This window comes from Ooceraea biroi, chromosome 1, assembly GCF_003672135.1.
Source record: "Ooceraea biroi isolate clonal line C1 chromosome 1, Obir_v5.4, whole genome shotgun sequence".
Taxonomy (NCBI): domain Eukaryota; kingdom Metazoa; phylum Arthropoda; class Insecta; order Hymenoptera; family Formicidae; genus Ooceraea; species Ooceraea biroi.
In genome coordinates, this window is record NC_039506.1 from 20,353,825 (window position 1) to 20,377,331 (window position 23,507).

At 49.3% G+C, this 23,507-nt stretch overlaps 1 protein-coding gene across 1 annotated transcript in view; it reads right to left on the minus strand.

The window, feature by feature from the left end:
- Positions 1 to 15,331, minus strand: part of LOC105277952 (transmembrane and TPR repeat-containing protein 1) — a 133,582-nt gene extending 118,251 nt beyond the window's left edge. The window contains exon 1 of the mRNA XM_011336706.3: positions 12,317 to 15,331. Within this exon, the coding sequence (XP_011335008.1) occupies positions 12,317 to 12,693 (377 nt within the window). The 5' untranslated portion in view covers positions 12,694 to 15,331. The remainder of the gene's footprint in view (positions 1 to 12,316) is intronic.
- Positions 15,332 to 23,507: the final 8,176 nt, after the last annotated feature.

Consider the following 23,507-nt stretch of genomic DNA (forward strand, 5'->3'; position numbering starts at 1 on the left):
TACATGCGCGCGAATGTATCTGTGCGAGATCTGAAGCGTGCAGTGATACGATGGCGTGCCGAGGGGTAATAAGCACGCTAGACGCGATGTAGTATTTGGTATTGGTCGATCGGACCGGTTCCAGATGTCTGCAGGGAACGATCGAATGAAATCTGATCTTACTTGATTCGCAACATTCGAATATATTTTTGTAGTTTCGGCAATCGCGCGCGATTGCACAGTCGCGTGCAAATCGTGTTACTTGCAAATCAGCATGACATTTCCATTACGAGCGGTTATCGAGATGAGGAGAAAAGTTGCGAGCGATGCGTTACGCGTGCTTAGAACAGATTTCAGTCATAAATTAAGGAAGTTTGTTCCGTAAAAAAAGAACAAGAGAAAAAAGTTTGTCAAATTCGATTCAAACTGACCTAAATACTGATTTCAACGCGGTGTGCGGGAGAATTGGAGCTTGGAGAGGGCGGGGGTGGACGATCAAATTCTCCCGCGCCTATATCATTTCACTATCAACCAGCGGAATCGGGGATTCTAAAGAGGGCTCTCGATGACACTCCCGGCACCCTTCTCTTTCTTACAAGCGGCCTCGTTGCCGACGACGATATTGGTCCAATTCGCAAACGGCCAGCCCTTGCGAGAGAAACGGATCTTGGCGTGCGAGGTTGAACGCCAGAATCGAATCAGACCTAATCCAGCTGACCACGTCGATTCCATCCCTCGACCGCATCGGAGTAACCCGATGCCTCGAGATCCAGATCTATCCGATTTCACATTTGCCACTTGCTTAATCACTGATTTCAGGGCTGCTCGCGTTTTCAATCGGCCAATAATATCGTCAAATATTATGCATCATTTAACGAAAAAAAATACATTTCGTTTGCAGCAAATGTAGTTTATCAATAGAAAATAGAAATGCTCCAAGTTTTATCTCTAGCGGGAGTTTTGCGAGAGATATACGATGGCGAAGGGCAAATATAGATGAAAAATTTATTTCGTTCGTTGCCCTTGGAAAAATAAAAGTGCAGTATTACATTTGATTTACATTATTTCGAGAGCTTTTTGGACTTTTTTGGACTAAGTTTTATTCGAAAGATTTTTCCCAGAGGTTATTTCGATACACGTTGCAATGTGTCGCGTTTGGCGCCCCAGTTCTGAGGCCTATCTGAGGGACCATGCCGTGGCAATACCACTCGACCAATTCCCGACTCGAATTTCGCGTGACAATGAAACAATCGGAATAACCGGGTAGGCCAGAGATGTAAGCTGCGATGCTGGCCAAGTCGTCGTCGTCGTCGTCGTCGTCGCCACCGCCACCGTCCTGTCCACCCGTGTTTTACTGTTTACGAGTGTTGAGCCCCGCTAAGCTCTGCAGATAACGTTTTGCCCTTCGTACATTGTTCTGGGAGTTTAAACAGATTACGCCCCGACGCTGGTTAAACGTAAATTGCCGACCCAACTCCATCCCCGTTCTCATCGAAGAGCAGGCGATCTCGCGACGTATCCGTTATTTACTCCGTATATTTCACATATCCGCTTAAGTTATTGGTAGGAAAGTAAAAACGCTGCATCGATTGCACCCGATTTGTGAGTGTGATTCATATTTCACATGATATTGATCGAGTTTGACCTCCATGACGAAAAGGAATTCTAAAATTTGCTCTCTCCGTTTCTATCACTTTTCTTTCTACATGCATGTATAATGGAATAATTGATGATCAATTGGCGAACGTTTTCTAAAAAGTGTAAGTATTTCATGAAATTGCACATATTTAAAGAAGCGCAATCGGGGAGCGTTCTCAATATTCTAATACATTTCATATATCTCGAGTAAAGCTTCGTCCTCGATTCTGCAATTTGCATCACGCGTAAAAGAGACATTTCTCATCGCTAAACGGATGGCAATGAGTGACCCGACGCTGAAGAGAATTCCGCAAGTATCTCGTGCGATCAAATATCCGCAGCGGTGAAATTCAGGGTGTTGGACGACACCTAACTTGCCGCAATTTCGGCGTAATGGAAGGTACCGACGGGCCAGTTAGTTGCGCATTTGTCGATGGACACGACGACCAGTCACGTTCGAAATGCGGATCCGTCACGTCCCGACGATCGCCATAAACGGAAGATCCACGATTCCGATAACGCGGAAATGCATTTCCCTATCGCGCGTGCGGCAGGCCGTATTCCTTCCCGGGAGACGAAACGGGGATGTTGCGGGTCTCCGACAAGCGAAAGCCTGGGGAGCGAAAGAGAGCTCTGTTTTCGGCGGTCCCTTCTGCGGTAAAAGAGGGAGGCAATCTGTACTATCCTCCTCTGCTCCTCCAAGCGTACATACGGGACCACTGGTCGACGGCGAACATTGACAGGCAATAAGCTATTCCGTGGGGGATGGACCTATTAGGGTGGCCGCTTCTGTTACGAGCGCCTTTTACCACGCTGCTTCCCTCCGGAATAAATCATCATCCTCGCGCACTCTATCCCCGTTTCTACCCGACGTCGAAACACCATGGCAAATTCACGAGAGAGAATAATTCATTCAGCGACTGATTATCGCGCGACTAAGTATTATTCATGATATCAAGCGAGGAAAAATGCGAGTGTACGAATTATTGCATCGAATCTGCATCGTGCTATTAAACGAGTACCTTGTTTACCGACTACTCTTCGAATTATCGAGAATTATGGAAAGAAATGAACGCTTATTGAATGATATTATATCGAACGCTACGACACAGATAGATTAAACAAGTTGCAAGACTTGCAGGTAATAAAGACTGCTCGAGTGCTCGTCGCATAAATTTGCCAAGTGTTGGATCATTTACATGAAACGCCCACCGTTAGCCCAGACGGTCTGCACGATCCTGTTCCTTTCCCCGAGTTTTCAATGCGGATTTATTTGCGCCGCTCTCGAATCATCGTTAATAGAATTTTAAGAGCGGCATGAGACAAAGCTTCCGCACGATCGCCAGCACGGATAACGCAAGGCGACACGGGTCTCTTTAATCTCCTCAGCGTCTTTCTCGCCGCGATCACAATGGCACCCGCTATTATGAACATCGTGTTTCCAACCCTAAGAGAACAGCTCTCCTCTCTCCCTGTCTTTCGGTTACGCTGTCTGCTTAATAACGTCTTCGTTTATCTTGCCGTCGGCGTGATGGCAATGACGAGGTCTACGGTAAGAAGCAAGGAGTGAGATAGACGGAGACGCTAGAGAAAATGCGGTGTAATAACGGGAGAAGAGCCGTTACTATATTGTAATACTTAATGAACCCCATCTCGAGCGACTCAATATCGCGCGGCCGCCGCGGCGACGGTAACGCCGAGCGGAAGTTGGACCGACGCACGGCCAGGATTACAGGGATGACAAGAGGTGCGTATATTTTATATCACTCGGTTTACGATTGCCCGAGATTAACGTTATAGCTTACTCCGCTTCTGCCGCGGACGCTTTACGCCGCGATGCGTATAAGTAATATCACACGGAGGTCGTTGCCGCCCGCGAATGGAAAAGCGAAGGAAAAAATCGGGAAACGACGAGCGAGAGAAAAAACTGGTTGTGGATATGCGTTAGATGCAATTTCCTCGGAACGACCCGCTGGAAATGGATGAAGCGAGCGCGTGAAACATCCCGCTCGCTACCCTGCGTAAACCGAATATTATTACTAAACAACTAAATCGTTTAAAAAAAATTAAAAGGCCGCTGCATCATATGATGCCGACACTTTTAACATAAAACATATAAATAATAATGCATACAAAGTATTACAGACACGCAAGCTTCGTGTCAACAAAGACAGAGATGGGAGAATGCAAATTAAGAAATGGTCTGACATTTTTGCGTGCGATGAGAGCTGCAGACGGAATTCACTGAGATGCGAGGTAAAGATCTTTCTGCTTTCATATTAGGTCATTAAGTATGAAACTTTACAAATAGAACATAAACTTTTGCATTTTTTGGCACATGGACATGATTTATTTTCAATCGAAGTATGCGCCCATGTTATCTACACACTTCTGCCATTTTAGTAGTAGTTGGTCTATGCCTCTACTATAGAAGCCAGGAGTACGGGAATCGATGAAGTCGCGGAAGGCTGTTTCGACTGCCTGTTGAGAATTGAAGAATTTTCCCACCAACAAGTTGTCCAAATTCCGGAAGAAGTGATAGTCGGTAGGTGATAGATCTGGTGAATATGGTGGATGACGGAGAGTTTCCAATTCCAACTCCCGTAGCTTTGCCACGGTCAGTCGTGCAGTGTGCGGTCGAGCATTATCATGCAACAGGATTGGCATTGACCGATTGACCAATTTCGGTTGTTTAATAGCAAGTTGTTGCATCATTTCGTCCAGTTGCTTGCAATATACTTCAGCCGTTATCGATGTACCAGGTTTCATAAAGTTGTAGTAGATAACACCTGACCTGGACCACCAAACAGTCACCATAAGCTTCTTCTGTGTAATGTTGGGTTTCGCGTGATGTCTCGGTGGTTCATCAGCGTTCAACCACTGATGTGAGCGTTTACGATTGTCGTAGAGTATCCACTTTTCATCGCAGGTCACAATTCGATTCAAAAAAGATTCATTTTTGTGACGGGAAAGCAAAGAAAGGGAAGCCTCTAGATGTTGCGCCTGCTGCGCATCGGTCAATTCGTGCGGGACCCATTTGTCCAACTTCTTTATCTTACCAATTGCAACTAAATGAACAATATGGTGGGTATGGAAACATTGAATATCGATGCCAATTCACGTGTACTTTGAGATGGATCGGACTCTACTACGGCTCTCAAGTGATCATTATCCACCTTTGTCTTTGGTCTTCCACGTGGCTCATTAGCGAGGCTGAAATCTCCATCTCTGAAGTTTTTGAACCAATTGCCCACCGTTGCTTTAGTAGTTGAACCTTCACCAAATACAGCGTTGATATTACGAGCTGTCTCCGACACTGTGGTTCCACGGCGGAACTCATATTCATAAATCACACGAATTTTGGACTTTTCCATAGTTCTATAAAAAAGAATCCACCAATAAAACTAATGAAGATATTTGAACAAACAAATATGACATTTGAAGAGCGAACATACATCTATCACACTAACCTAACCTGATACTGACGTCTGGCGCCAAATTTGAGATAACAAATGTTAAAGATGGCGCTTTTACATTTGTAAAGTTTCATACTTAATGACCCAATACATTCTCTCTTAAAAGCGCTGTTAAAAGTAACGCGAACAAAAGACGCGAAACGAGAACAGGAGAGACACGGCTCGGAGAGCCCGTAATTATTATTACGCTGCATCAAACGTCGTGTAACGCTGGGCAAACGTTAATTAATACTTCGACTAACCATTGCTCGAACGATTGTCTCGCCGGGGGTGGAGGCAGCCGGAAGACAAACGGACGTAATTGTGTACCCGATAGAAATATTATGCATTCGGGGTACTCGTGCATGAATTTTAGCTCCTTTACCGTAGCCCCTCGCAGCGCACACGCCTCTCACCCGCTCGTCGAGCTGCCGCATCGTTCGAATTTACTTGGAAATTGCATCATTCTTCCTGGTGCTGTTCCCAGCCGTGCAGGCTCCGGGCAGATCGCTCGCGGCAGATATCATAGCTAATCCTGCGTCTCGGATGTCATCCCTGTGTCTCGTACAAAGACGCGTAATTGAACTCTTTGCATTGAAACTTAGGAAGTTAAAGGCTTCGGGGTGTCGCTTGAAAATTGGATTGGTTCGAGTGAGCGAGCAAGCGGGTCCGTCAGTTGCATAAGAGGGTTGATTGTACGTGTCGCAAATTAAATTCGGAGCATGATGTCAATTTTTCCAGCGAACTTTTCATACGCTACATTTAATCATTATTTGATTAATATTTTATTTTGATTATTATCAATGCTCGTGATGAATCGTGCGTGTGCATGCAATGCGGTTCTATTTTCGCCGGAAATTGCATGCATCTGATAACAAAAACGACACGTGTCCGGTAGTGAACATTTGTTACAATGTACCAAAAACAAATAATTAATATTTAATATTCGTGCAAATGCGCGTAATGATTTTACTCATACGCAGCGCGTGCAAATGCTTCGCGAATTTCGTTGATTTTCGCGTTGCAATATCAATTCCGCTGTAAAGAGAAACGCTTTTACACATTCTCAACACACGCGCGCGCGCGCGCGCGTAAGAAGCCGATTTATTGTTACCGTGATACGTCAATCAGGTAACTATGGCACGCTCGACTTTGAAACCGTGAACTAATTACGACAATGTAATTAAGTAATTAACTATCTAGCCGAGGAGGCTGTAAAGCGCCCTGTTCCATAACTCAGTCAAGCTATGTGTATGCACGCACATTTAAAGCTGATGCAGTTTGCCGGAGTCGTTTTAGGGTCTCATGCAATTAGCTGGTGCACTATTCATATATTTAATTATGATATTTCCAACGAAATATCCTGCGATGTTCGTGAATAATGACGTTCTCTTGCACGAGTTGCGTTTCTTAGTAACTCCCAGACTCCACTCATGCATCTGCAAGCAAATTACCGACAGCTCTCATTTGATAATCGTGTTCATAATTTTCCTATAATTTGGAAACTATTCGAAATTATTTATTTCGCGAAAAAAAAAAGAAAAATCATATCGCGAGATTTTGCAAGTTTCATTACTTTTCCCGGCAAATTACATTGGCGTCGGCGCTTAATTAACCATGGTAAGCAGGGTAGTCCATAGCGCGATTAGCGCGTAATAATTAAACACTGATGAAAGCTACGGCGAGGAGGCCAAGCCGCGCCTAATCATTAATTAATTCCCTCAAGCCCGGGTCCGTCGTTTTCGCGCGGTCTATCGGGGTCAATGAAAATTATGTGTATCCGTACGATACGAAGCGATAAAGTGTTCAAAGTAGCGCCGAGGAGCACTGCGGCGTGCTCGTCCATTGCATTCGCTCGCACGTCCGGCAAAAGTGTTCTTTAATATACGCGCACCACATCGAGTGGGTGAGTTTACAGCGCTTGCTCACGACACGCTTCTGGTACGAGTCACGAAACGCCCCGGATGAATCACTGCACGGCACGAAGCATGAACAGTGATATAGAGTGGGCTAACCGGCACCCCGAGAATCCAACGACGCGACCATGCGGAAGCGAATTATCTTTTCTACCACCTGTACCTCGCACCTGATTAATCCCGCCGTTCCCTGCCCCTCTCGATCATCAAGGACGCGCTCTATCTCGACGAAAACTCAATGGCGCACGTCCATCCGATTGTACGATTAATCGAGGGCAAGTATTATATAGTCTTCGCTACGCCGGAAATGAGCTTCACGGCCAAGTGAGCGCGCGCCGGGGATGTCAAGACGGTGTCGGCACGAGTAAGACGCGCCCGGGAGCATCGAGGGCCTCTCTGTCGGAAGCTGCGAGAGGCAGGGTGACTCTTAATAAATCTCGCGAGTTGAGAGGGAGACCCACATTTCGAGAGAGGTCTATACGTCACCCGATTTCCGACGCAAATATTTCGCAAACCTTTTCTAATCGTCCGCCACAACGCAATTCGCGAAACGCAACGTGGACCGTCGTTGATCGGATTTCCGGAATCTCATTCTCTTATTGTGCGTAACGTGGCGGCTGAATGTTCATCGATCTGTCTCTCTTTCTCTCTCTCCGGTAGACTTGAGTGATACATCTAGGCGGAGAGAAACGCGCGTCCCTCCACAGGTCCCTTCCCATCGGGGTTGAAGAAGCACATTCATGGGTACATAAAGTACTACATTCTTGTCGCATTTGGAACGGGAGGGACCCGTTCCCCCAAATGCACTTGGACCGAAGAGTTCGCTCATGAAACTGTCCCGGCCGAATAACTCAAATAAAACGGGAAGAACTTCCATCCGTCATGAACGAGGAACACTAGACGGAAACGCGATGCACTTGAATGTGGAAATGCCCACTTTCCAAGTGGAAGTACGCTCCACCGCGATATCTCCCGCTTTCTTGTGTCCCCTCCCTTTCTCGCGCAACCCTCTTTTCAACCGAGATACGACCGCATCGTCGTCAGTGTATCAAGAGCGCCACGAACCGTGGCATCACGCACACGTTGGTGTTCATCGTCATTGTCTGCCGTTGCTCGGACACGAGATGCTCCTGGACACCGTAACGTTACGGTAACGATACGGTAAATGAAGCCGAACTTTCCTTGTCGAACTGAAGAAGCCGCAGTTGCTAGCCCGAAACGTGACACCCTCATTTTGTGTCGTGCTTGTCGATCGTAACCTATTCGTGACACAAATCGCGCGCACGCGTTTTTGCACCATCCCCGTTGCACAAAGCAAAGCACTGATTTGCTGCGCCGGTTGATAAACCGGGCTGCTGATGACGGGAAATCCCGGTGCTCGGCTCAATGATGAGGTTTAGTTACAAGGCTGAATGAAATATCACGGTCGGTGGATCGTGGCGTAATCGAATGCGAAGCGTACGTGGCGCGGCACAAAGCTGTATCGCACGTCTAAATTAGAGCTTGCAAACGCGATCATTCATGCGCGTCAGTAGCGCGGCGGAACGAGATTCCGCCACGCGGGTGGCCGCGTGCGAGCGGGCGCGCGCGCGCGTGTACACTTGTGTGTGTGCGCTGGTCAAGTAATTTAATAATAATTATTCCCTCGGCAGAACGGCCGCAAAGCACGGCCCATCGCCACTGTCGGCTGACTCATAAATCACCGGTTAACGCCTAGCCGGACTTAGTCGCTGATCGTGATTTAACTGACGATCGCCGCCGAGTAAAACACCAACAACCGCACGCGAAAGGCACCCCATTTATGAGCGAATCTTAAATGAACCACCGTCGGGATCTCGTTTGCGAGATAGCCTTCCAATTGCCGCCACTTAACGCGCCTGTGAATGAATATTTAAGCGTAAAGAGAAACTGCGGCGGAAACGGACAATCTCTTTCACTCCTCGTTGTCAGTAAGAGTCGTGCATGACGTTTCGCGAATAAATCGACGCGACGCGACGGTATCTCGGTAATTTCGAGATAAAATATTTGGGTTCGCATTAATGCGCTGCTGTGTAGCGATCGGGAACAATATTTTTTAATGATTTACGGTGAATAGCGGCGAACGTTGTTCTTTAACGGAGTACCTCTATTGGCCAGTTCATGAGACAAAGAGGAGCCTCCCGGGGAAATAGTATAAGTTACAACTCGCCGGGCGGATGCGATTATATCGATCGTCATTGTACGGGCATAAAAGGTTCGGCGAACGGGAGCGTGGCTGTGTATAACGTGTATTATCCAAGTACACCGCGTTGGTAAAACCATTAGAGAGAAGAAGAACGGATTTAATGGAGCCGCGAAAATATTCCGCCATGCTGGGGGCGCAAGAAAAATTTCTCTTAATTAAATCGACGTAAAGCAATGTGGTATCACGTGATCGCGTTACTCCACGTTAATTGCCAGGGTAAATTTGGTGTTTTGCGGTGTTTCAATAATCGTCCTGGACTTCCCTCAGCTCGCTGGAAGACGTATCGAACGATTTCACCTCGAATTATCACAACTTCCCCGAGTTTAATCGAGGACGATAGTTAGTGCTCACGCGCCTCCCCACGAATTCCGCAAAACACCACCATCGCGCCTCGCAGATGTCGGGTCACGCATCGGAGCGGTCTATCGTGACGGCAATGTCGATCAGTAAAACTCGCTGTGTGTCATTAGACACCTGTACTCTCCCAGTATACGCTGATAAAGCGTCGTTTGATTCCATACAGCCCTTTCGGACTAATTCCGCACTCCTTTCGGCTTTGCTCGAGTTCATTTCTATTTGCGGGCGTAATAATCTAACATGGTCACCAATCCGTGAAGAGCTCGACCTCTCGCAAACGCGGAAACGAATCGCTCGGCGCGCTCTCTCCGCGGAGCTCTCTCTCCGCGTTATTCATTCGAGGCCGGAGTAAAGACTCACGCTCGACCGCACCCGTAAATTATTTCCGGGCGAAACGAAGTAGTTGAAATACGTACAACTCGCATGAAATTCCATTTTTCCTATCAAATACATGCCCTATGAGATTCTAGCCCCGGTCCCCAGTTCCGCATCTCTATCCTCCTTCACTTTCCAGGCTGCAAATAACCGTGGGTAACTGTTCTCCAAAACTGGCCTTCCGCGCGATAGGTGCGCCGCGTGTACGACTGATATCATCTCAATTAGCACCTATCGTGTCGAAAGTTGTCGTCGTCGTCGTTGTGGCAAAACGACCAAATCGAGAATTAAATACAGAGCGCGAACGATTGTCGGCTCGACGATCCGACGAAAAGATACGCCACGTACGTCTCGAGCACGAGATTCTCCACGTCCGTCATTGATTCGTCGAGGGTGAAACCCCGTACAGTACGTACTCGCCGTCTCGATGATATCAGCGATAAGATATATATAAAAGCGTGTATATATATATATATATATATATACGCGCGAGCACGATAGAATGCGAATCTTTTCGAAAAGAGGAGAAACGCCCGCGAATCTCCCGGAAACTTTAGAGCGGTCTGAGCTCTCTCGGCGCGCGGAAGGCGTCGGGTCAACTGGCACGAATGCACTCTGGACTTTTGGGGTCGCCAGCACGTTTTCATCCTCGGAAACTCCGGGTCCTCAAAGCGGCATACCGTGTGCACCGTCGTCTCGCGGCAATAAAGAGACCAGGTCAGTGAAAAGAGACGCGCCGGCACAGAGAATGAAACATACGTGGCACACAGACCGGGCGCAGAATATTGTCCGAGGCACTTCGTCCGTGTATCGGCAGCTGCGGAGCACGATTGCACCACGTAGAAAGGATTATCGACGCGAGTTATCGACGGACAAAGGAAATCCGGCCATGCACCGGTCTCCTTTGTGCGATTGCCCGCGATGCCGTTGCGAGCACGATGAAACACCAAATATAGATTATTATTAATTAAGGTGAGCATTTTCAGTTGCTCGTATATAAAAGGGCCTTGCGTTAAATGATTGGAAACGCATCTCATCGATCGTCCGGTACACAGTCGACGATCGAATATCGACTTAAACGCCGTAAGGGCGACACGAATCTTCGCTCGCCTTTTCAACCGCGCGTAAGTGATGTATCCTCGCTTCTGCAAATCGCGCTTCCGATCGAGCGGGATAACAGGTAACAATGAAAGACATGTGAAAAGGGTGAAAAGGGAGCCCCAGCGCGCGTCAATGGTGATCCGACGATCGTTAAAAGCCCCGTCTCGTCTCGGGACGAACGCAGTTCGCGGCCTCGGATTATGGATGCGTTCCACTTTCGATAACGCGTGAAACGCGCTGCTGTTATGTGCGCCTCTCGTCCGACACCCCTTTTCCGGAGCGTTTCACCCCGTCCGCGCGCATCGTGTTCCGCGGCCGCACACCTCGTCGAAGTTGGCAGCAGCATCTGGAGCGTTAAGGGTGGATGAGCGATGTGCCGGTGTCTTGCCGCGTGATGGATCGTCCAATACCAGCCAATATGCAGTATTGCACGTGGAGTGGCAAACTGGTATCCATGCATCAAATCGCCGGCAGGACGAGCAGAGTGGCGCGAGGATAGCGGGGGACGGATGAAACGGAAAGGTCGACCCGGCTGGACAGCAAGGGATGGTGCGGGGACGAGGGAGGGTTCGTGCAAGTTTCGTACACCCCTCACGCGGTTTCTACCGTGTGTTCGACCGCGTCCGCGTGATCAAGGAACGGTTCTTGCCGATCTGTCCTCGTGCGCAACCATAAGGTGCATCTCCGACTGCATCGGTTACGTGTATGTGTACGTATTACGTGCACCTACATAGATAGACTTGTTACGTACGTGATGTGCGCACGTACGTGCATATATGTACGCGTACATATATACATGCACACCTCGACATCCCGATAAGAACGGTCTCCCCCGGCGCTGCGAGCTACGTGGTCGTGCCATGTGTTCGGAACGTCAGGCGACCGGACACGTTTCTCGAGACAGGTTCTTGCCGTCTTATTTTATCCCGTGCGGATACGACCGTGCACCGAATCGTATTCACTTTTCTGTTTAATAGATTGTCCTGAGGGGCACACGGGCGCTCGGACGAGCGCGTTTACGGCAAGGAAAATGGGAAAGGACGATTAAATGAGATCGCCGAAAGCGGCATCCCTGAAAAATACAACGGCACGATTTCCGCGATTTTCTAATTTGCTCTGCCGTCGCGCAGATAGTTTCGCGTGACGGTAATGCGATTTTCCATCGTGCCACGCATTCGTCATTCTGGTCGCTTTAATCATCTGCCGCCGCTGCGATGAGACGGCGCGCGAATAGCTCGATGAAGATCGCGATTGAGGGATGATCGACTTACCGAAACGTCAGGGTAGTGAACGGTCGATAACTCTTGTGACTATTGATGCTCTCCATCGGCGTGCCCCAGAAATCGTCATTGAGCACGCTACTCCAGGACGCCTCGCCGATCACGTCCCTGTTCCTCACCACTGCCGGGATGTCGTCGTGCACGAAGTCGCAGTCGAGCGCGTTCAAATAGCAGCCGACCGCGACGAACGCGACCGCCGCGTAGATGCACCATCCGGGTGGCTCGTTTGCCTCGGTGCCGTTGCATCCGCCGCGTCCGCCTCTCTTCATCGACGACGACGATGACGACGATGACAACGACGACGACGACGATGATGACGACGACGTCTGGCAGAAGCAGGTGGTGGTTACGTTGTTGCGTCGCCTCATGTCGCCGGGCACCGCTCGCTGTCACGCGCGACGTAAGCTCTCACGTTCGTTCGTTTCTCGCGAGTCCGTGTCACGATCACTGTCATGAAGCCTCGCGAGCCTGGTTCCTTCGGGCACCGTTATCTTCCGTACGGTTCAACGCACCACTCGGTGCGAGCGCGCTGGTCGTGATCGGAATCGGCTGACTCGCGCATTTCCAGAGCGAATACTTCGCTCGAGGAAGAGCCGGTGTCGAAAGACGCGCCGTGTGGAATTTCGCTGCGTCGGATCGTTCAAGCGCCGCTAAACGCCACTTTGATCGCGAACCCTGACACTCCGCGTGATACTTGATATTACATCGACGGTCCCGGGAAGAGCAGGACAGATCGTAGACGCCGTCGTGCCGTCAGCTTCCAGTACGTGAGTTCCTGAATCACGTCAACGGGATGCGACGATCTCCGCATAACGCTCGCGGTGAAGCGACGCGGCGCGTCGCGGTGCTAGCCGGTGCCTCGCGTTGCTCTCTGCCATTTAGCTCGACGACGATACGCCGAGCGTTCGCTCGTCTCGCAAGCTTGATAAATGACTGCAGGGATTCATTATTTACCGGGTCGGAGCTGGCCAGTCGATCGGTCGGTCGGGCGTGTTCCACGTTGAAGGGTAGCAACGGGTGCTCGCTCGGCGTGCGCGACTCGGATAACGGCCCTCGCGTGGACTTTCCTCGGGAATTGTCCCCGTGGGAACGCTGGGTGGGATTCTTTTTACGTAACCGCGTAACGACGTAACAGCTCGTTACCGCGATTCGATCTATCGCGCCACGGCAACCCGCGCGCCTCCCCGCCGCACCGCAAATCACTGACCCGCGCGGATCATTACGGTTCCTCCCGGCGGAATAAACCGCGGTATGCTTCTTCCGGCCCGCTCGTCGCCCCCGGACATAAATGACACTAACGCCAAACAGTTGGGTGCAGCCGTTTGCGGCTTCGTTCCCGGGTGGCTCGTGCGTCCGATAGTTCGCGCGTGTCCGATGTGTACGCGCGCACCGTTACATCCATCCGCTCGCAGGCATTCTTCCGTAGCTCCGATCACGCGAAACGCAACCACCGATCCCGCGCGATTTACTCGCGCCCTTATCCGATACCTGGGGTGTCGTTTGTGCCGTTACGCTACCACAAAACGTTACGTATGATACGAGCACATACCGCGCGATATAGCGACGTGTCGCAATTACTCGGGAGAGAACCACAAGGGGATGAAACGACCTCGCGGTTACTCCGATCGTCCTAGATTGGCGAGCTACTTGAGAACGCCTGAAGAGCGAGAAAGTCCTTTGGTCGCCGATCGGTCTCCAGCTTTTTTCTGCTGCATCAAGGGATTCTCGCGGAATTATGGAGAACAGGCTGCGACACTGTCGAGAGGACGGCTGTGTGACCTAGATACTCGTCGCCGGGGCTCCTCCGTCGCCACAATTTCACTGTGCATATAGATCTATACTAGCGGGACCGTATCTCGCCGGGGGCACCGACTTGAAATCCTCCGCGACAGCGCCTTCGCCCCCCGCGCACTCCAATCCCTTTTCTACCTCTTCACCCGGCGCCACCACCGCTTGGCCGTGGTTCTTCCTCTTCCTCCTACTGTTCTTGTTCCTCGTCCGAGCTTCGTCCCTTGCGCTGTTGAAATCCAATCTCTGGACGAGTATCGCAATAATTTTTTCCCTCTTTCTCGATCCTACCGAGCCGGATCCTCGGAATCGAACTTCTCCGCGATTCTCCCCCAGCGATCTCGCTGGTTCTCGCTACTTGCCACCGGCAAGATGACACTCGAGTGAAAAGTCGGGCGTTCTCGACGCTCGAGTAGTAGGCAACGAACGTTCCACAACGTTCATATCGGGACGACTTCTCGAAGGATAAAGGGGAGAAACTTGTTTAACTTGTGCGTTAAAAAAGAGCTACGAGCAGGCTCTAATTAAGAGCCGTTCGATCATTCAATGAATCGTTTCGTAAAACGTTACGGAGAAACTTTGTTAAGTATACAAGATTTGTATACCGTCTGTATTACTATCGATCTCTCTTTCTTTTTTCTATTTTTCGTTATATTTCTTTAATTATTTGTTTAATTTACCGACACGAAGAATCGCATCGAAAACGCTTGAATGCAGTTGTACCCATAAAAACGTAATCTCTCTGCACTATACCGTCGAGGGTGATGGCGACACGTTCCTCGGACGTGGGACAAACGCGGCCACCTCCTCCCCGCGATCTGTCATTTATATTATCGGCCACCCTGCCGATCTACACGGCGTGCAGATCGGTATGCACCGCACAGCATCATCGGAACGTCACGGATCACGGCGTTCGACGTCGACGTCGAGCTCGAGCGGGTCGTCGCAACGACGATAAGCGCGAGACTAAGGGACGACGGCATCCGCCCGGTTATATACCCGACGCACTCTGACCCGCAAAGCCGCGCCCGCGCACGAGCCACCCCCGGGGGTTTCCCTCCTGCCTGCATCTCTCCCTCATGCGCCATCTCTTTCTTCTTCTTTCCCGTTCACCGGCATCTGCTCAACCTTGGACCTCACCACTGACGTCACGGTAGTGTTGTTTACTTATGATTTATCTGCCGAAATATCATCTCGTGAATAAAGCTGGTAAGGCCAAGTGGTCAAATCGGGTTCACCGGGAGAGATCATCGTTTGAAATATAACGATGATTTCTACATATCAAAATTGACCATGATTTCTCTATGTCAAAATTGACAGCTGTAATCATATAAATTGTAAAAATGTTATTTTTGCGTTTTGTTTAATAATTATTTCTAACTATTTATATTAGAAATAAAATAAAATAGAAAAATTATATTGTTAAAAATCATATAATATATTTTTCAACAGAAAATTACGAAAAAGATGAGTTATTGATTTTGCCGGAGGGAAAATCAATAATCGTTATGTTCTGTGGTTGCTGTGTATGTGCGACAATTATAATTTTATTTCAAATTTTGTTTTTAATTGATTTTGATTCAAGTCTGCAATCATTAATGATGCTTTTAGAGGCGTATTGTGCGGACATTACATCATGCATAATCACATCATGCGTAATACAGTCGAGAGCTGGATCTTACCACGGGAATAACAAAGACATGGCATTGAGCAATTATTTATTACCTGTGTTTCCCTTTGCAGCAACCTCGAATCTCTAACAATGCAACGGACCACGGCTCGCGAATCAGTGAACGTAATGACGATACGAGCTCGTTACCGACGATGATGATACGATAACGAGCCCGTAGCGACCGAAGTGATACTGCATTGTATGATTGAATTTGGCTGCATCGCCGGGACAGTTCGGAACATATATCAAATCGAAATTACGTCGTATCAAGACACAGTCATACTATGATTTTAATAGCATCCCGAAGTCATTATCGAAAACGGAACGGTTGGTGCGAAGCTCATTTAACTCGACAGAGCGCGAGTAGATTTACGCGTGCGCGCTGCCTGCGAGAAAATTTCGATCATGAAATTACGAAGAAGAAAATTACGCGATTTTATTCACTCATTAACAAGATACCAGATTACCTGTCACAATTAAAAAAAATTACAGCGCACGCCAATGAGACTTCGTGAAGCTAATGCAGACACGTCGGTCCCTCATCTGCGCTCATTAATATTAAGATCGAGGAATTAAATCACGCCGAGATTGCCGAGCGACAGAAACGTCAACGCGCAGTGCGGAGACAGATCAGGATTTTTCACGTCGCTAATAAGCAGACTCCGCGGGAAGTTATAATTGAGCGGGCGAGACGACGCATTCTTCCAGCGGGGAACTTAATATTGGCGACACGGCTGTCGTTCAAGTAATTCGCATAATGTACCCGGGTGCTCGCAATTAATGATCGTTTAGTTCGATGGCGCCGGGCGGCACGATCCGCAAGCGAGTGTCGGCAACTTCCGTATGAATCCGCTCTCGAAGCAGACAAGAATTTTTAATTACCGCCTCCACAGAACGAAAAACGCCACTTACGTGTCGGGATAATGATCAGAGTCGCGGGAAGTCGCGCAGGAACACGGATCGATTCTCCACTCCGCGTTTACTAACGAATCTTTGCTGTCGCTGACGAAAAAACAGCCAGCGATGATTCACGTTAATTGTTTCGTTCACATTCATGGTCTCCATTCTTCGCGATTTCAAATTTACTCTCGAATGTCCCATATTTCTCATCACTTCTCATTCGTTCCAATACTTCTCGCTGGAAAGCTGCTGTTTTATTTAAACGTAGGTTGCGGCCTACGTTCTCTCGCGTCGCAGGCTCTTACACGTTCTAGACACAAGCGGAAACGCGAGAAAACAGACGTGCACGGGTTACGCAATATGCTTATGGCCGTATCGCCGTTGAAGGAATCGATATGACCGCTCGCTCACGCGGGCGACGAGATTTCGCGGAGAGGGTGGCGGGCGCGCTTTAAACCATTTCTTCGCGGACTTCGCGTTGAAGTATAAATTGGTTTTATGCTCTGCCGGGGGGCGGCAGAAGTTTCTAACTGGAAACTTATAGTCGCGGAACAAACGTCTGTAGACGGCACTGAAATATAGTGTTCAGACGCTCATTGCGCCTGAATATTCAGCGCCTCTGCTCGCTTACTCGCCTTCACGTGCCTGCCTGCCTGCCTGCTTCGTTATACCCGGTTAACGCTTGCCCCGTCCGACCGTATTTAATAATGCACCTAACCGACGACGTCGGCGGCGTCGAGACGGAGACGCCCCACGAGAGCAAGGTCCGCCGACGACCGTGAAAAGGTGTCGGTGTCCCGTAACGTAACGGCAGCCGGAATACGGTACGCGACTAGCTTCGCCGACCTGAGCCCGATCCTCGGGCGAACGCGAGGAGAGGCAGGAGCCGAGCGACGTTTTGTCTGAAATAAAGATAAAGGCGAGGGCCTCCGTAACACCAGCAGCATTCGCCTTGCTGTTTGCGTGCGCTTTCATTTATTAAACACCGTAGTATATCGAGCAATTGCTCGTTCTTTTTCCGTCTCTTTCTCCATCTACCGGGGATATAAAGATCAGCCAATAGCGGGCGGCGAACTACTCGGGATACTATCTTATTCTCGTATACAGCAGTTCCAACGAGAACAATTCGGCCAGGGAAAATCGTCGGTCGGATCGCCCGCCGGCGGATGTTCTTATTTAAATTTTCGCTTAAAGTATTCATCGGCGCCCGCGCGTCTCGTTATTATCGTCGCGTTGCGCAGTTCGTTTTCTCGTCTCACCTCATCTCGGGCGATCGATTCCGTTATCTTCATCTCGTGAAGTATTTTGGCAGCCGGCGCGAGATTAGTATCGCGGGTTCAGGAAAGAGCGGAATGTTTCTACGGTGGAATCACGTGCTGGCCGCTGCACACGTACACCACGCTCATATCGATCGCCGGGAAATCTTGGACGCGAGAACCGACGCGAGAAATAATGCCTATAATTCGTACGTAATGCGAAACACGCAAACACCCGGCACGAAGGTGGTAGGTTCACGTATCGGACCTTGCGTTCGAGCGGATCGCGAACGATGGGCGTCACTTGAGAATCAACCACCTCAACGAGAACGCGGAAACCGTGAGAAACCGAAGACCCGTTGATGTTACTACTGAATTCACACGATATTTAGCTTTGCCGAAGCGTCTCTCCCATTTGCACGTGCGATCGATTCGCACGAGAGATCTCGTGCGGAGAAACGGACAATTTCGCCGGTTACAATAGGGATTTAGCGGACAATCGAAGGTGTTCGCACATTCGGTGTCCTTGGTCGGTGGACAGTCGGAGAGTGCGAGACGCCACGGGAGAGGAATGTATTTAATTAATGCACTCGAGCCGAGGACTATAGAACACGTAGTGGCATATATAGTGGCTGTGAAGGAAATCGAGCATAGTATCGTGTGCACGTGTGGCCACGTGCGTAGCGAGCTGCCAAATTCCGAGTGACCGGTGTCCGATCGTTGTTCTGCGCGAAAAGACAGCGTCCTCAATCTCGCGCGAGCGAAAACGCATCGACGAGGATTCCGCCAAAACGCGGGCGAAAATTCGCCGACACTGATTGGAGAACACTTCCATTCTATCCATGACGATGCGCTTCGACGCGGAGCGAGTTACGAGCTTACGAGAGAAGGGCGTAGACGTTCCCGGGGCTACAAATGTCGGAGGAATCTCCGCCGGGCAGAGTAGAACGTAATCGGGATCTTGCTCGCCACCCGACACCCTTCATGCGGTACACGAGGAAACTTGGAATGATTCTGGGCGAAGAGAGAGTTTCGGGCTCTCTGCCCTATCCCTCGCCCTTTGGATGCCACCCGGCAGAGTGACAAGAGAGAGCTCGCGCACAGCACGCGGAAATATTACCTAACGTTTCGAGTTATCGCGCCGTGGGCTTAGTAATTACACGCTCTCGGGAGAGGAATACTGCGGAAACTTCTGACCTTGTCACGTGTTTCTAATGGAAATTTTTCCCCTAGTCTCGTTTTATCAGTAAATGAAAGTCGTAACTTTGTGTGCGTAAAGATTTACGTGATATCATACGAATAAATTAGCTCGCGGATTTCTCCACGCGTACCTTACACAATTATATTAGAAAATTAATACATCATCTATTATATAAATACATCAATTATAAAAATACATGTAGCGCCAAACTCATCGATAGACTGAGAGAGAAAAGTCCACGTTGTGGAAGGGATGCGACTTATAAAAGAACGGTGAATGAAAGAATCCGGAAAGAATCTCACATCTCGGGGGTAGATGTAACAAGAGAAGGGGAGGGAGATACCTTTTCCACGTCAGCTGAAATTCTCGCGGAGCGTGTTCGTGTCCAGTTGGCGAGGAAGCACACGCGAACGACTGGGTACGACTTTAATTACGAGCTTCTCTCGGCTCGAAGGGAGGAAAAGGACATTGGAAAGGAGTTACGCGAGATTAGCTCCGAAATCAAAAAGGAGAAAGAGAGACACGCCGTTCCACTTCACGAGAATACGAAAGTACGAGCGGCCGTTGTAAATTACGCGAATCACATTTTCGTTTCGATGCGAGCGCGGATCCGCGCGGCTCAGCTTCCGCGCTCGCATCCGCCTGCATGGGCGCTTGCTGTACGAGCGGAGCTGGCGAGAGCACGCTCGATCAATATAATCGCATCGGTAAACGGATCGGACGTGAAGTACCGATCGCTAGTACGGACAGCTTTTGGCGGCCAGGCAAGCGAGTGGCCGGAGAGGGAAGGCTTTGCGAAGTAGCTTACGCGCGCGCAAACGGCGTCTCGGTGCTTCCGGTTCCTGAGAGCTGACCAAACAGGGATACGCCGAATTCACCGTAGTAAATTCACGATTTCTCTGGTGATTGACTTGGCCGGTGCTGCGCGAGCTGTTCTGGCCTGGCGACTGGCGCAATCTCCAATCGGTAGCTTACCAAGTCCAGAAGATTTGTCGGTTATGAGCCAACGTTCCGGGGTATAACGACGGCAGAATAAAGGCTGATGTTGGAAGGGACCAGGACTAGAACTCTCTGTCTCTTCCTGAAAGGGGATCGTCTCTCGGCCGACGACAGAGGTACCTCCGAACTAACCGGATTAAGGACTAGCTTTACAGCGAACTTGTCGAATTACCGTCGGCCAAGTTCGTTCCGAAATTTCGGACGCGACCATGGGCCGAGGTATAATAGCTGCTGCGGCGTACTCTGCACCAGATAATAATTCGGACGGAATCCGCGGGATTCGCGCGTACATAGCCGTAAATCAATTACCGGACTCAGGAAGCTCGTACGTTAATGAGCTTACAACGAATCGGACGTCAGCGGATCGGCATGGCCGGACCGGCCCGGCCGAAACGAAATTCGGTCATCGATTTATCGTCGGCCGAATTAATGAGATCCCATGAGCGCGAACTATAATGATCCGCGAGGTGAGAATCATCGTGCGGGCGCGAACGGTGAACGTCTCTCCGCTTGACAACGGATGCTGCTTTCGATTCTGGGATTTTACGATGACCGGCCTTAACGTTTCGTGTAGAATTCGACAGGATGGAGGACGCGGCTTGCAAAAACAATTTACAGGATACGTCGATTATATTTCCGGTCGGAGCATTTCGTCTGTTTTACATTATTTACGCGAGTAAGCGAGCGACTACAATTGAGCGGCGCGAAAGTACGGGGGATCGATGTGTGATATTTTAAAGCGCCGCTTAAAGTAACGCGACGGTAAATCAATCGGCGAAATGAGGACGTACACGGAACAACGTAATTCGATGCGCATCCGGCACCCGGGATGCAGCCGTGTCTGTCGCCTCGTCCGATTGTTCTCATCGATTATGCACGATCGCAATTTTAAGCGGCTCGCTCTCGTCGTCGCGCATTTTTCGCGTGTTTTCCGAAAAGCGTGATTTTCATCGAGATTAATGGAGAACGTTGTCCGAAACGCGCCGCGCGTCCAGCTTCCATGAAATGCTGCCTGAAATGTATAAATCTATCTCCATAAAATGCAGGTATGTGTCGAGATATTTTCCATACCTGCACCACCTTTTCGGGTGCGATAAATATCATGACGGACGAGGGTGTACTGTGGGGCGCACAAATTAGGTAACCTCAAACGTGCGAATATGTCAGCGGTCAGCCGAACAAATGTGGAAATAATGGGAGCTGAGACACCGCGATAAAACCCATGGGAATTTTTCTTCTCGTCGATAAAGCACCGACCAGTTATCACCATTAACGATTGGTCGGCGACATATCAACGACGCAGGACCATCGATGCACCGCGCGTTAAGAGAAACTTTTTCAATTTTCTACGACTTCGTATTTATAACTTCTTGGGGGCTACCCGCCCCTTCCCCGCAACCCTTTTCATTCTTTCTTCCACTCCTTTTTTTTCATCGGCTTCGTTCCAACAGCAACTTCCCGGAGAGTCCGCAGCTAATAATTTATCTTCGGTAGAAGCGACTAAGAGTACCGGCGCAACGAAACGTTAAACCGGCTGAATTCTACGGGAAACATAAAACTGTCAGAAACAAAGAAATATCGCTTTCAAATTCGTCGAGGATTCGCGTGTCACCGGAAGTCCGCCGCGCTGCAGCGACGAGACGCTCGATCGTTGACTCGCCTTTAATCATTCCTCTCGCGTTTTTTTTCGCCTCATCCCGCTGTCAGGAGGACTTTCGACCGTGGCTGATACCCGATTTGTCGGTCAACGCAGTCACCGCATTTCTATCCTTCACTCATGTGTCCTAGAAGCGGTCGATCTCCTTTTTCGCTCTTCCTCGTCCCTGGACCGCCATCGTTCTTGGCGTTCCCACGTTTGCCGAACGAGAGAAAACGAACGAAACATTTCCACGTCGGATTTCCGTCGGGAATGGCAAAAAGTCCGATTCGCCCGTCATTACTAGCGTGACACGGCGGTAACGTTGCGATCCTCGAAAGCCTCGGAAGATACTTCCATAACTTGGTGATCCGTGACGTTCCCGCCTGTCGGTTGGACGTCAGTGGAAAAAGAAGAGCTACTGGAACGATCAATCGAAGAAAAAAAAATAGCGACCGGAAACCTTAATGAACCAGGACCACCGTAGACATGGCGAAAAGCAGAAAGAGAATACTCGCGAGCGACGGTGACAGCGGAATCAAACATTTAGGAAATTCGAGAAACGAAGAGATTGCTCATGGAAAAGCTGAGAATTATTCATTTCCTATTACAGAAAGGGGCACGAGTATGAAATGTCCATTATGTTTCTCGCAACATTAGATGCACGATTTTATGGGTCGTAAGAATCCACAGCTTGTGTAATACGTACTCCTCACACCCCCCGTATAGAAATCCATCATTCACGAAGGCGATGTAAGTTTACCGCTTGCTTTATCTCCTGCGTAAATAGTAAGTCATAAAATAAGAGGGAACGATACGAATGTTTCAAGAAATCAACTTCGACGGCTTGATCGGCGTCACAAAGATTGAAAAATTCCCGTCTGCATGAAGAAGCAACGATGAAACAAGGGAAAAATGTAAATGGGGATGAATATCGAGAGCATGATTTTGTCGCCAATCCATGACGTCATCGTAGCATAGTAAAATAATATCGACTATGTGTCGGAATCTGCGCGATTCAACTCTCCAAGTTTGTTCTATGAGGCTGTTCAAAGCATGAGTAAATTAGGCTGGTGACGGCAAGGGCAGCCGGGGGCAAGGGCCAGGAGGTGCAAAGTCGAATAGGGCGGAATTCAGGGTGTGTAAAACTTTCGCAATTACCGAATGTTCGGTATCCTTGAAAACTTGGACAAGTGCCGTGAACGGCGAACACCCAACTAAACCTATCTCGGCGTACCCTGTCCGCAACCCCCCCGAGCGTCGGTGGACGCGCGAATCATCTACCCCCTTCTCGATGGATGCGGCGTGAACCGAGGAGGAAAGTACCGGAATGTGCAATAAAGCTGTGCGAGTCCCTCGTGAAGGAGGGAACGGCAAGGGGAGGCATAGGATGGCACACAGTACAGCCAGTAAAATAGAAAGCTTTTTCTATAAAGCACGCGTGCAGTTACGTGCGAAACATCGGAAATTTCATTGCGGCAATATCCTTCCCGGTTCCTGCGATCGCTCTTTAAATCGCCCTTTGCCGTGTTGTACTTTGAGCAGCCGCACTTGCGCCCTTTCCCGCCCTTTCGAGCGAGTTTTGGGGTGCGTTCGGGGAGACGCTATTAGCGCTATGTAGCGCTGAAAATCTATAGTATACGTAACATGACTATAGAGTTTTAGCGCTGATAGTGAGTTCCCCGAACACAGCCTTGGTAGCGCGTGCACGATGATGAGAAATTCAAGTT